At 38.3% G+C, this 15,332-nt stretch overlaps 1 protein-coding gene across 1 annotated transcript in view; it reads right to left on the bottom strand.

The window, feature by feature from the left end:
• Positions 1-3,248: 3,248 nt before the first annotated feature.
• TECPR2 (tectonin beta-propeller repeat containing 2) overlaps positions 3,249-15,332 on the bottom strand; it is a 49,224-nt gene continuing 37,140 nt past the window's right edge. Inside the window, exons 18-20 of the mRNA XM_026680187.2 lie at positions 6,405-6,546; positions 5,470-5,619; positions 3,249-4,591 (exon numbers count right to left, since the gene is read on the bottom strand). Coding sequence (XP_026535972.2) covers positions 4,434-4,591; positions 5,470-5,619; positions 6,405-6,546 — 450 coding nt within the window. The 3' untranslated portion in view covers positions 3,249-4,433. The remainder of the gene's footprint in view (positions 4,592-5,469; positions 5,620-6,404; positions 6,547-15,332) is intronic.

Below are 15,332 nucleotides of genomic sequence, written 5' to 3'. Positions count from 1 at the left end.
ATCTTCACATACTTTTTCTAACCAAGTAGTATTATTAGCTCAAATACACTGCTCAAAAAAATAAAGGGAACACAAAAATAAGACATCCTAGATCTGAATGAATGAAATATATGAAATCAAATTTGGCAACCCATGGAGGCCTGGATTTGGAGTTACACTCAAAATTAAAGTGGAAAAAAACACTACAGGCTGATCCAACTTTGATGTAATGTCCTTAAAACAAGTCAAAATGAGGCTCAGTAGTGTGTGTGGCCTCCACGTGCCTGTATGACCTCCCTACAACGCCTGGGCATGCTCCTGATGAGGTGGCAAATGGTCTCCTGAGGGATCTCCTCCCACACCTGGACTTAAGCATCCCCCAACTCCTGGACAGTCTGTGGTGCAACGTAGCATTGGTGGATGGAGCAAGACATGATGTCCCAGATGTGCTCAATTGGATTCAGGTCTGGGGAATGGGCAGGCCAGTCCATAGCATCTTGCAGGAACTGCTGACACACTCCAGCCACATGAGGTCTAGCATTGTCTTGCATTAGGAGGAACCCAGGGCCAACCGCACCAGCATATGGTCTCACAAAGGGGTCTGAGGATCTCATCTCGGTACCTAATGGCAGTCAGGCTACCTCTAGCGAGCATAGGGAGGGCTGTGCGGTCCCCTAAAGAAATGCCACCCCACACCATTACTGACCCACTACCAAACCGGTCATGCTGGAGGATGTGGCAGGCAGCAGAACGTTCTCCACAGTGTCTCCAGACCCTGTCACGTCGGTCACATGTGCTCAGTGTGAACCTGCTTTCATCTGTGAAGAGCACAGGGCGCCAGTGGCGAATTTGCCAATCTTGGTGTTCTCTGGCAAATGCCAAACGTCCTGCATGGTGTTGGGCTGTAAGCACAACCCCCACCTGTGGACATCAGGCCCTCATACCACCCTCATGGAGTCTGTTTCTGATGTTTGATCAGCCACATGCACAGTTGTGGCCCATTTGGAGGTCATTTTGCAGGGCTCTGGCAGTGGTTCTCCTGTCCCTCCTTGCACAAAGGCGGAGGTAGCGGTCCTGATGCTGGGTTGTTGCCCTCCTACGGCCTCCACCACGTCTCCTGATGTACTGGCCTGTCTCCTGGTAGGGCATCCATGCTCTGGACATTACGCTGACAGACACAGCAAACCTTCTTGCCACAGCTTGCATTGATGTGCCATCCTGGATGAGCTGCACTACCTGAGCCACTTGTGTGGGTTGTAGACTCTGTCTCATGCTACCACTAGAGTGACAACACCGCCAGCATTCAAAAGTGACCAAACCATCAGCCAGAAAGCATAGGAACTGAGAAGTGGTCTGTGGTCACCACCTGCAGAACCACTCCTTTATTGGGGATGTCTTGCTAACTGCCTATGCTTTCCACCTGTTGTCTATTCCATTTGCATAACAGCATGTGAAATTGATTGTCAATCAGTGTTGCTACCTAAGTGGACAGTTTGATTTCACAGAAATGTGATTGACTTGGAGTTACATTGTGTTGTTTAAGTGTTCCTTTATTTTTTTGAGCAGTGTATATTCAAAATAAGATATGGCACAATAATATTGCTTCTTGCGTTTGTTCAACATCTATTTATTAATTTATTAATAATAAACCCCTGCTATTTTAGGTTTTCGTGCTGCAGGAATATGAATTATTCTAAACAGCTCATAAACATTCCTTATTCTTTAGCCTAAATGTGAGTTTTCCTGCTGCAAGCTAAAGATATATGGAGGAGATACCTTCCAACATTCTATGATCAGGAAAGGCCTTGTTTTCAATACTGGTTTGGGGCATTTAAACTGATGGACTTTAAGCCACAATAGTTTTTATTATACCAAGTATGTTAAGTTTTTAAGGTGTCATAAAACAATTGGATTTTTAATTCACTTATTTTTAATGACAGCTTTGTTTTTATCTGAGTTGCATTATTGTTAGCTAGGGTAAGAATTATCCTTGAACAAAAAACTGTAAAAGAAGTGGAAATATAGGTTTTTCAAAGATCCCAGTTATTCTTACATTTGATAGGTAAATACTCTATTCATTTTAAGTTAAAATGTAGTAATGTATAATAAGTAATCCAAGAAGAGCCTATTTCTTATACTGTATAATGAAAATTGTGGCAAGTAATAGAACAAATACATTTATTACTATAAGATGATATAAAACTATTTTTACTGGGTACTTTGACCAAAATCCATAATGGTTTTTTAAAGATTCAAATATGTTGAGTGCAATAACAAGTTCTTTTTAAAAAACCTGGATCTTTGGAACCTAGAAAAAGAAACTGTAAGGTTTTCTTGGAAGTTTCATTCATTTTATCAAAATCTTTATTATATAGCTCCATAAAACCAACACAGGATAATTTTACTCAAAGTCATGATAGATTGGGGCAGCCTATATATTTCATAAATAAATATACCAGAATTAAATATCAAAACAAAAACATTTTTAAGAAAAAAAAATTAGTTTATTGCACTTATCTGAAAGCTTATGGGAAAAACCACAAGTCTATGGAAGTGAAACTATAATGGTAAACATTTCAGACTGTTAGAAGATACAAAAGAACTCATTGGACTTAGAAGAGCTGTCAACACCAATTCATATTTATGAATCAAGCCAATCACACTATTTTGCGCTGTATAAACATCTAGCAAATTAAGTAATTAATGAAAGAGGGGCGCATTTTTAAAAGTGTTATTGTGTTTATATACATGCAAACATTCATACATATTTTTGGGTGCACACAAATGCAAGTGTGTCATTTTTTCATTATTAGAGTATGAATATTTGTCCAGAAATGCACCATGGGGCCACTCCATTTGCTCAAAATTTCTGGACTTCAGAGAAGTGATGACATTGGAATCCCAGTTGTCAAAGGACTTCTAAAGTAATACACCAATTGAACTAGGAATAGATGGACAGCTAGTTAGTTACAAAAATCCTCAGAGGCTGACTCAAATAGATGAGATCTCAGAATAAAACAAATGTAGCCACTTGGTCACTCCAAAATAAAAGAATCAACCAAGAACATAGCATTGATCATACAAGTGCTGCTGCTAATAAGTATCTCTATGGTGCCAAAATTAGTTCTTATGTGGAAAATCCACTGATACAGGGTTGTATCAGGCAGTTTTAGAAAGAAAGAAAAAAATCTCATTATCTCCACCCAGGTTCATCCAGTATCACTTCAGTTAGCTCATTTGCAGATTCAATAATAGTTGCTTCAAATATTCAGGTCTCACATAAATATACTTATATATTAAAAAGTACTATAAATGAAAACTATTGGGATTACGTTTTGTTTTACAGTGTTCTTAAGAAATTCGACAATTATGACACATAAGCTGCAGTGATCAGTTAAATTATACATTTAAGCATCTCTGCTGTAAACATTTTAAATATAAGACATTGCAAGGTTTAGCTAATGTAGCTAAAATTTCCTATTATAAAGGCAAATCCTGATGCATACCATAACCTTTCTTTTGGGATAAGCTTCTTTAGTACTATAGTTAGATTTGATTATAAATTATGGTACAAAAGGAAATACAGAATCTACCCTGAACACAGGCTTAATTCTGTCAGGCTAAACGTGGTACTGAATCTCACCCACAGAGCCACCCTCATTTTATTGAAATGGCTTATAATGTTGTGTTTAGCTCTCATAGTCATCTGTGGAACAAAAGCTTGAATTGTTTGGAAAAACATGTAAGGCAAGCTCCCCCAACCGGAAGCCCTCCAAGATGCCTTACAACCAAAATGTCCACAAGTCTCCATCAACATGTTACACATGGCTGGGAATTTGGACAGTTATAATCTCATTTCACAAGAGACTCAAAGTTAGGGAAGAATAAGGGGAATGCTTATTAATGCTTTTAGCCCAGTTAATCAGAGCAAAAAAATTCAATAGAGCTCTGAAAGTTATAATGAAACTTTAATTTGAGCACTAAACTGTGCAGCTCTTTCCACTGAAAAAAAATACAGTATTTTATTCCTTTCTATTAAAGGCATACCCATTTTTTCCTAAGAGATTAATGTCCAAGATAAAAACTAAATAGTATTTTTCAGCAGCTGAGAAATAGGTAATATAACAGAAATTCTTCCTATATAGTACAGACATTAGCTTGCATGCTACACCAAATTCATTTTGCTGTTAATGAGGTTAAACTGATACATTATAGTCAAAGTACAACTTCTAGAATAAAGATAAGTTCACAATTTCTTTAAGCTGCATTGCCTGCCTCACCTGAGATATACTGGACAAGACATTTCACTAAACAATTTGAGGACTACTGTATAAATTAGTCTCCTATATCTCAAAAAGGTAATGTTATAAAATGTTTGTGGCTTCAAAAGCTTGGCATTTCCCAAGTGACAGGATTCCCAAGGATGTGTTCTTACTTATTTACTGTTATTCACTTTATATCACTTCCCACTCATCCTCAAAATCATCAGAGTGAAACGATATAGAAGCATCACTGTGTTTCTGCATGTTATGAGAATGCTGGAATGTCTTTGTGAGGCGGTGAATGAGATTTCCTGAAGAACCAATTGCCCATAATTCATCTAGATGTGTAACTGGGAAACAGAAACAGCAAATTAGTTTTAGTGTACAACATAGAAGAACAAGTGACTCAAGAAATCTAATTTATCTCCAACCAGAAAAATTTAAGGCTGGATTATATTTAAGAATATGGCCATTGAAATCAATGGGATTTGTGGTCAGCATTAACTTTTCTCATTGATTTAATGTCTTTGTACTAACAAAAATAACAATGGAGTGCTATTTGGATACCATTGAAACTGACAAAATCCCCACCAATCAATTACAAAAGGCAGCTGCTGTATTTGGAACAGCTTACATTCTGCGATGCTACCTTTAATACCAGAAAGCAACATTTGCCTATCCTAGGTCCTTGGTAAGGACTGGAAAGGTAGATAAAAATACCAAATTCAGTCTAAAAATCAGGCTGAGTGTGCAACCAACCAATAACAAATGAAACTTGTAAACTAAGATTGGAGAAAGAAACTTAGTCTCATTTTCTTTCCAACTTTGTCTAAATTAAAAAATAAACTGAAAACAGAAAAAGTGCAATGATTCAGTTGAAAGTAGTTGTTAGAATAGAATTTGCTTGATATCACTTTGTGTACTGATATCTGTTTGCATGATTTGTTTTGGTAGTGAATGGCTCATGTGTTCTGCAGTAAGAAGTTAAGCCAATGGCAGTTTGTTATTCCAAATGGAAATCAAAACAATTAAATGTGATCTCTTTAAGGCTGTCTGGGGGATTTAAAATCTAGCTGTAGAGAGGAGTTGTGTGAAATTAAGATCAAGTTGATTAGAATAGCTAGTATATTTCACCTTTTTGATCCTGAATAAACATAATTCCTGCTATTATCCCCCCAAATAACATGCTAATGGGGGGAGGGAGGGAGAGAGATAGAGATAGGCTCACCTGCCAAACAAGAAACATTTCCTGGAATCTTCTTCCAATAATCACCTGCAGGATTTTTATCTGTGATGCCATATCGCCGTGCTACATCTCCATTTGGACAACGTGCCCATACAGTCTTCATGCTTATTACCAACTCACTTGCCTGAAGTCCTAAAAGCCAGGACATTTGAGGTACAAACTTTGAGATGGATACTATGCATAATGCATTCAGAAGAAACAAAACATTAGAATAAAGGAAAACAAAGCATTACAAAAAGGGTAGCTTCATACATTTTTTATCTTCACAGCTAAGAACTGTGTGTACGCTCCATGAAATATTTGAGTCCATTTATTTCTTTTTAATCTACTGGGCCTCACAACATCTTGTGAGGAGTGCCACAATTTAGGATGTTGGAAGAGAAAGGAGGTTTTGTTACATAATCAGACAAAATGTGTTATAAAGATTAAATTAAATTAATTAAGATAGGTCCAAGCATTGGCAATACAGACAGTCTTCCACTTACAACAGTTCATTTAGTGACTATTCAAAGTTACAATGGCATTGAAAAACGTGACATGACTGTTTTTCACAGTTACCACCTTTGACATGACTGTTTTTCACAGTTACATGATCATGTGATCAAAATTCAGATGCTTGGAAACTGGTTCATATTTATGACCGTTGCTGTGTCCCAAGGTCATGTGATCACCTTTTGCAACCTTCTGAAAAACAAAGTCAATGGGGAAGCCAGATTCACTTAACAACCAGGTTATTAACTTATCAGCTGCAAAGATTCATTTAACAACTGTGGCCAGAAAGGTCATAAAATAGGGCAAAACTCACTTAACAAATGTCTCATTTAACAACAGAAATTTTGGGTTCAATTGTGGTCGTAAGTTGAGAACTACTTGTACTCAAGTTACAACCAAAACATATATTTGTTAAGTAATCTTACCTGGAACCTGGTCCCAATCTGTGCCTACTGGCATCTCCTCTGTAATTCCAGTGCGCACATGAATGTTCCATTTGTTGTCAATGGCCCACAGACTCTGATCATTAGGACTGGAGTACACTCTGATCAAGTGAACTCCGGCTGCCTACAAAAGTAAAACATATTGTTTGATGTTACAGATCCTATTTTGTGAATTGGCAAAGTAACTGAAGGAAGGAAAAAAAATAAATGGATAAACCACTGATCAAATTAGTCAATTCTGAAAAAAGAAAATCTCAACGTCACCGAAATAAGTAGTTATATGTCTATATATTCAATGCAATTTCAGTAAGTTCAATTTTACTCCTCCACCAATAAGCATGCATAAATGGTAAAAGAGGAGAAAATTATTAGAAATTTCAACTAGTACAAAATAAAACTATGTTTAGGGAAATCAATGGTTCAGAACATGGATCACAAATTTTGTGCAAGTTATATTTTATATTACTTATATTACTTATGGTGCTTTTCTAACCCAATCCAAAGGTTTTTTGTATGTACATATATTTATGGGAATAACAGCCATAAAATACAACCCAAAATCTAGCAGTTAAATATAGTTTATAGTTAGTGAAATAAATAAATGAATACACAGGACAGTGTGTAAGTGAATAATATTTGTAGAAACTAAGAATATATCCATAAAATATTAATATAAAATTAGTCCAGTCCTTTAACATATTATTAAATCTAGTCATATAGACCACCTATTACTCCATCTTGCCAACCTGACTTTTTTACCTATCAATTTCAAAAGATAATGCTTGAATTTTAAATAGTGCCTTCAGTCTTCAAAATCTTTCCAAATTTAGAATTCCTTTTCTGAGATATGGGTATTTCCCATTCATGTGAAGCTGATTAAATTATTGTTGTTTTTGCCACAATTTATGGAATCAGTTGATCCCTATTTTAAGATGCCATTTTGTAACTTTTACAAATTATTTGATGCATACTGTTGTATAAATCAGGGATCCCCAACCTTTTCGACGCGCAGCCGGTTCCGGCGTCAGCTGAAACGCCTGCTGACCGGTTCCGGCGTCAGCTGGGCGCCGCCATCTTTTTGACGAAAAATCACTTCCGGTGGCGTCACGGAAGTGATTTTAAATCAAAAATAAGCGGCGCAGCGCTTCGGTGAGCTTTTTCGGGTAGAAATGGCTTTCTACCGGAAAAGCTCACGAGCGCTGGCGCCGCCATCTTTTGGCGAAAAATTGCTTTTTTACCAAAAAGATGGCGGCGCCCAGCAACCAGCGGCCCGGTAAGGCTTGTTCCGCGGCCCGGTACCGGTCCGCGGACCGGTGGTTGGGGACCCCTGGTATAAATCATCTTTTTAGATTTATGGAGACCTTCCTGGTATAGTTAGCATTGATGAAACACAATTTTTATTAGCATGTTCCATCTTATCTGAAAACCAACTAACTAGGAAAGTTGGTTCTATGCATTTAATTCATGAAATTATATTTATAATGCCTCCAATCATATACAGAGTTCCATCAGTGTTCTGACTGCATTAGCCTCCATCACCTTTTTGTTTCTTCATTACTATTTTGCACAGCAAACCTGAAAAGGGCATACAAGTTTTCATGAACTCTATTCAACTGAGACTCCAGAGGTACAGGTAACCCCAACACTATTTTTTGCTTTTCCCCAGGGATGAAAGACAAAGTGACTCTCCCTACCTAGCTTTTATATCCAAGGCATGACTAGAACTCATATTCCCCCAGTTTCTAGCCTGGCATCTTTAATCACTATATCAAACTGGTCTCTAATTATATTCTAGCAGAAATAAAATGTATAGCTTGATCTGATAGTCCAAATTCAAGTCTGGATTTCCAGTATCCTTCATCACTCACCATCATCACTCAGTGTTTTTCATTTGCTTTATGAACCATAAAGCTACCTTAAACCTTATTTATTTATTGTATATGATAATGAAGGAACTAACATTAAAAAGCAGAATGATTTAAGTGTTACCTGCTTTTCTAGCTATTCTTAAGTTCAAGCTCTGATTAATTCTATATTATCACTTAAATTATGTTTCCAAATAGTTAATCCCTCCTTTTTAAATGCAAAGGAGCTTTAAAGGGGGAGAAAAGTAGACAGCCTATTTAATCCTTTCTTTTAATCACAAAACAACTTAATCTCTCTTTTATAACTGAGAATATGGATGAAAGCCACATGATCAGAAGTTCAACTATTTAAAAAGCATCCAGTTGAAGGCTGCCAAGAATATAGCCTCCTTCTTGCAGTTTACTACTTGTGCCTGTCTATTCCAATTTTATCCTCTTCAGTAGAAAGAAATGACATTATTATTTCATCCTTTAAACACACCCAAAACAGAGGTCAGTCATTTTCTGAATGGAGGCTGCAAAGCATTCCTCTGCATACAGATCACCGGAATGTGGTAATTTTGGACCAGTTTTGAGGACAGCATTAAGAGCAAGAATGGGAACTGTAACCCTCTGGGAAGTATTTCTTACATTCCCATAGTTAAACAGCTAAAATTAATGCCACCAACGTTCATTAATAAAATAGTCAGATTTTAGTGGTGCAATGTTGGATTGAGAGAGATCTGCCACTCAGATGCATAGATCCCACTAAAATTAACCATTCTGCTCCTGAGAAGCTGGGGAGAAGGTTATGCAATTGATGTGCATAAACAGCTCTGACCTACAAGTTGTTTACCTCTCCTTAATGTGTTCTACATTTAATTATGGTGTTGCTCAAATAAGGCCATATTTGCATTAAAATCTATACATAAATTATTTTATTATGAATATCAATATTGAAGACACTGAAGCCTGACATTAAGAAACTTGTAGGGGCATGTTTTGGTGTATATGGTGTCAAGCCAGGTAAATCAGGACTTTAAAGATTTATTGCAAGCTTAAGCTCTCTACAAGAATCTGAGCTACTAATGGTCAAAATGTAGGAAATGTAGAAAACGTAGGATTCTTTGTACAGCATAATTCTTGCATTCATCATCCATTTGCTATGTGACAACCAGAGCCATTCTTGATATAAGCACACCAATGATGGAATTGTTTCTTTGTTTAATTATGGCTAGCACCAAGTTAGTTAGCTTTTAGTACGATTAAAGATCTATTGATTGACTTTTGGCAGAACTTATACTACAGTATTACTTAGCACATCTCATTTTTTTTAATCCTGTTTTATGGCTATATGTTTCAAAATGTTGTATTGTTTTAAATTTTTAGTGGTTTAATTTGTCAGTTTTATTACCACGATTTGGGATTATTTTTAAAGAAAAGCAAGCTAAAATTGTTGAACCAATAAAAAATTAATAGCAGAGATTAGTAACATATAAATATAGCAAGTAGGCAATTAAGTAGAAAATAAAATGAGTGAGAGTAAAACCAGCTGCTAAAGGTATTAGGAGTTTCACTTTATAAAAATACAATTTGCAGCTCCATCATACTTCCAGGATAGTGCTGCCCAATTGCTGCTATAATGAGAATATTCCCTCATTGACCTTATCCTGCAATCTCATTTTACATACTTCATTTTCAAAGTAGAACTCGGGTGTCCTACGGAAAATTTACTCTGAACACGTGCTCCCACTGACACATGCATATCATCTTAAAACCTTTTTATAGATCCAAGCTCTACTCTAGGGATGAAGGTGTTAATCTAACCTTTCTACTTTATTTAGATTTTTTTTAAAGGTGCGTTATTCCATTTACCCTAACATCATAGGCTGGTGCATTTGCCTCTTTTTTAGGCAGATAGTTGTTTAAGAGGGATTGGGAAAACAACTGTTTATACCGATGGTATGCTTCAACAACAGAATTGTTAATACAAACATCATCAGGTCTTAAAAATCTTAGATGTGAAAGATACTGTATGTCCTGTTCACTTAAATACTCCTGTTTACTTGAGCATTCTCTGAGATTTGGGTCCAGACTGTTAAAAGTTTATTCCCAGAGTATAACTCCTATTTCACTTTTCTTTCCCTGCTTAAGATTTTCTTTCCTATGCAAATAAATCATGACCTTCATGTTCACATACTGAGGCTTATGTAGAAGGGGGAGGGGGGAATCCCACACTGAAAAACAGCATCATTTATCCCTTCTCCCTATATAGGGCAACAAGTGTTTTATTAAGTATCATCTTTATCTTGTTTAACACTGGGACTGCCCTAGCTTTCATCTCAGTGGCTCTAATTGCCAATTCATTTGTTAATTATAATAGTTCTGCAATAATGAGAGTTTCTGTTTAAATTTTTAGCCCCGGGACAAATCCCTGCAGTTTTTTGGCAAGCAGAAATCCTTCCTAGGGCTGTGAGTCTGTGGCTAGTTTAAGGTCATCCAGCTGGCTTTGTGCTTAAGGTGAGCCTTATAGTCCCCCAGCTTCTAGGCTAATGCCTTAACTATTGTAATTATTAATTCATATTTTTTTAAATATATTTTTGCAACAATGAGAGCTTGTTTAAAACTTTAGCCCTAGGCAATAATCAGATGAAGGCTTCTATTGCTTAAGGCTATCCAATTAACCCCTACATAAAGCAGTAGAGATCATAACATAATACTCTAATGTAGTATTCAATATTGTATCATTTTCTGATTAAACCAATACTGGCAGATAAAAGGAGCTTAGATTTTCAGTTAAAATAATCTCTGCATTTCTTGAAAAACCTCCCTGTTCAAGAGAGTTCTAATCTTCAGTGTAATACAGCATGATCTAGATCAGTGGTCGCCAACCAGTGGGCTGCGGCCCACTGGTGGTCCATGAGAAAATTTTGGTGGGCCGCAGAGAAATGTCCCCCCAAAGCAATTAATCCAGGTTGTGCGGGAACACAAGGCTGCGCCACCCACATGGCCCGCCCACCCACTGGCCCCCACCCTTCGGCTGAGCGCAAACCTGCAAAAAGCAGCACAGCCCTCGCTGGCCAAAACAAGATAATGGTGCTGTTGCAGCAAGAGGGGGCTGGCAGCACAGGCGGGCTGAAGCGGTGATGGAGATGGCTGGAAGGTGCAGGAGCGCCGCGCTACTTGCATTTGCACGGCACTCTCGCACCTTCCAGCTCATCTCTCCTGGCTTGGGCTCTTACTCAATGGCCGCGGGTTGTAGGGACGGCCTGGGGCAGGAAAAGTACCGGCTGCTGGTGATGGGAGGGGCAGAGGGGGCAAGTCTGCACTCACCATCCAGTTCAGAGGTCCGGAATGGGGTGGCGGTGGCAGTTTTCTCATCCCTCTCAGCGCTCTGCTTTACTGCCCCCCCACCCCCAATCGCTGCCCGAGGAAAGCACAGGAAAAGTGAGCAGAAATATAGCTCTCGTTGGGGCGAAATAGCTGAGATTGAAGAAGGTACAGACAAGAGAAGACGGAAGCTGCTGCCTTTGAAAAGCGCTGCTTTCTGTTGCCTGTGCCTTCCCCGATCTCCGCTCTTTCGCCCCAGCAAGAGATATGTTTCTGTTCGCTTTCTTTTCCTGTGCTTTCCCCAGATAGTGATGGCTGGGGCGGGGGAAACATCATGGCTGCTCTCCCCCCTCAACAGAGACATCATGGCTGCTCTCCCCCCTCAGCAAGCCAGGCCTGGAGGAATGCAAAGAATTGCTGGCGAGCGCGAATAAATGTGTGTTGAAAATGCCAACACGTTTCCAGAGCGCTCTCCTCTGTCCCGAAGTAGGATTGAGTGGGGAAAAGGGAGCAGGGGAGAGGGTAGGTGGGAAGGAGAAGCCCTGCTGGCTTTCCTTTGGCATGGAGCGGGGTGGGGAGACCAAATGCCCAGACCAAAAGAGTGCCGGGTTAATTGGATAGCCTTAAGCAACCAGCCTGTTTGTACAAGCGAGTGCTCAAGGTTTTCTGGGCTTGACACCTCCCCCCTTTGGCCTCCACACAGTGGGGGACCCTTCTCTGCTTGGAAGCGGCGGGAGAAACCTGCAGCTTAGCCTCGGGGAGTCCTCTTCTTATGTGGAGCTCGAAGGAGGGGTGTTGCCTGGTTATTAGGAGCCCGTCTTCTTCAGTGCTTCCAGCCCAACCCTCCTTCCATCCCCCAACTCCAGGCAGCCATACCTGGCAAAGGAGGGAGAGCTTTCCTCGGACTTGGGAGAGATATGAAATGACAGGAGACCAGAATTTTTTTTTTGGGGGCTCTGCTTTTCTTCCATTTGAGAGGGAGCTGGTTCCTCCCCATCCAGATCTTCCCAGCCTCCAGGCACCATATGGCTTCTTTTGAATCCCAGCAGTATTAAATCCTCTTTCCCCCCCAAAGGATGAGAGAGGCCCCTCCTTTCCATTCGCTGTGCCCCACAGTTATGATTAAGCATTTACAATTTTGTTATAAATAAGCATTTTTATATTTTATTATATGTATATATATATATATATATATAATTTTTTAATATTGAATTTATATTTAATATAAAACAATAAAAAATTGTATATTAAATATATTATTATTATTATTATTATTATTATTATTATTATTATTATTATTATTATTATTAAATTCGTATTAGTGGTCCTCGGGATTTAAAAGTATGAGTTTGGTGGTCCCTGAGGTCCAAAAGGATGGCGCCCCCTGATCTAGATTGCTGAAATAGCTCAAAAGTTGTTCAAATTGCTTTTTGGATTTTAACTTAAATTGAGAACAGAAATGGTTTTCCTGCCAGCTCTTTTTCATGTACTACAGGAAGGCCCCTTCAAATGTCTGGAAAAAATTTTGAGGGAGTAAAGGTATGAAAAAGGAAGGGGAAGAAAATGATAGTTTTTATTTTGATTAAGTCATTTTAAATGTGTTAACCTTAATGATCCGTATATTATTTTAAACATATGAAGTGTGTATATATGAACAAAGTGCAGCACAAGATAAATTGATCAATAATGACATGATATTTTTGCAAATGATACTGATTGGATTTAGAACTCTAAACAGTGTTATATACCATAGTAACCATTAAGAAAATAAAAATTACTCTGCTATTATAGCCATAGTACTTGCATTTCTAAAAGGAAAGAAAGAAAACAGGCTTAATTTATAAATCCCAAGAAAAAATTCTGTCAAAGTACAGTATATAGTGAATTATATAAATGGTATGGAACTGAATTAGCATAGATAATTGGTTATTTTTGAGATTCTTGAAAGCCAGTGTAGAAAATCAAACTTTCAATCAAATATAACCGGTGATTTTAAAATGTGCAGTTCTCATAAAGTAAACTAGCCAGCTTGCTTATAATTTTAAGAAAAACAGAATGGGTTATAGTGTCATAAAATCCTAGTTACTCCCTGCATGACATTTCCTGTTCTCAATTTATCAACAATACAAGCAAGATGGAAAACAAATGTATTATATTTGTTTACACATGGGAGAAAGCCATCCTATAACCATCACCTTTGAAGGGAATAGATCACATTCTTAATAATGAGCCTCCATTTAATTACCAATTATTTCCCAAGCCAGATTCATCAGCAGAGGTAAGAAACTTGAGAAAATTTAACCAAAATGACACTAGGTTTATGATTTGTATCAGTATGGCCAGCAGAACGTAATTTTGGAGTGTAAAAGGAGTAAGCAAATGTCTTCATTGGCAAATTGATTTGTAAGTTAGGAAATACATCAAATGGGGAAAATTATACTTGCAGAGCTTCATATTTCAAAGAAATCCTAGACTCTATCTGCACATCATCTCCATCACTGTGAATATGACACAATATGACTTTCAATATAGCCTAAGCGGTTCAATATAGCCTAAGCGGTTCAGTAGATTAAAGCTAGCAAATTTTGGCACATTATTTATTTAGACAAGATAATGTTGCATTTTCAAATTTACATGGAATAGCACCAGGTGTTATTATATAAACACATTTTAATTCTGGAAAATAAAACAATTGCTTGTTCACCAAGATTTGTTTTATTTGCTTTGTATTGTTATTTGGCAAGAAAGCAAAATCTTATTTCATTTATTGGGTTTATATGCTATTCAAATTGAATCAACTCACGTGCTAACAAAATAAAACAAATAAAACCACTATGAACCAAGTTATGCCTTCAAGTCATAACTTGGTTGCTTTGGTCACTGCTTGTCTCCTTCAACATGGGGGCATAGTAATCACTAGAGTGAGGTGCAAAGTGGAAATCAATATTGTCTCTCTTCTGTTTTTCTGTCTGCTTACCTCTGCGGCGAATAGCAGCTACTAACCCTTACATATGCAGAACAAAGTAAATGATGACATAAAAGAACATATGACTGAAATGGCTTTCAGAGTGTATCTTGATTTTGCTGTGAGAAAGCTCTAAGGGGCCCATAGGCAGGGAAAAGGAGAGAAGAGGGAGCCATTAACCCTCTAGCTGTTAGGAGGAGTCATGCCAAAGAAAAGCAGTGCTGCTGGTGATTTAGGCTTTTAGGAAATACTCAGGCTTCAGGGACTGGATAATGTTTCAAGTGCTTTAAGCAGCGCCAGTTATATCAGCAGGTCTGCTTGGTATTTTCTTTTTCAACATTTTATGTTGCCTTGAGTGTATTCTGTATCAGCAGTTTTAAACAGAAAATAACTACAAGTAATCCCTGGATTATAAGCCTTCACTTAGTGGATGTTCAAAGTTACACAATAAGTGCCTCCTAGCATTTGCAAACAAGCCCCGAAACTACGAATGTTGCAGCACTGCGGCAGTTGTTCACCCTTACAAACAACCACTCTGCAGTTCCGCCCCTCTGATGCTCCATTCGGGTCTCCAAAGGCTTCGCCTGGCACGTTGCAGGCCGAAATGGAGCTTCTGAAGGGCGGGTCCTCCCCTCAGAAGTTCTGTTCGGGCCTCATGTTCCCCACAATTGCTTCCCCCTTCAACCAACCTGCCACGCCAGGTCACTTAACTTGAGAAGATCTAGCAAGCAGTCTCCTCTCCAGCCTCTCAGCTGCAAGCACCCCTCTGCA

Source organism: Notechis scutatus, chromosome 1, assembly GCF_049901735.1.
Source record: "Notechis scutatus isolate UNSWTSFEM ecotype Mainland chromosome 1, rNotScu1.2, whole genome shotgun sequence".
Lineage (NCBI taxonomy): Eukaryota > Metazoa > Chordata > Lepidosauria > Squamata > Elapidae > Notechis > Notechis scutatus.
Note: the sequence above shows the minus strand (reverse complement) of the source record. Positions and strands in the feature narration are given on the sequence as shown.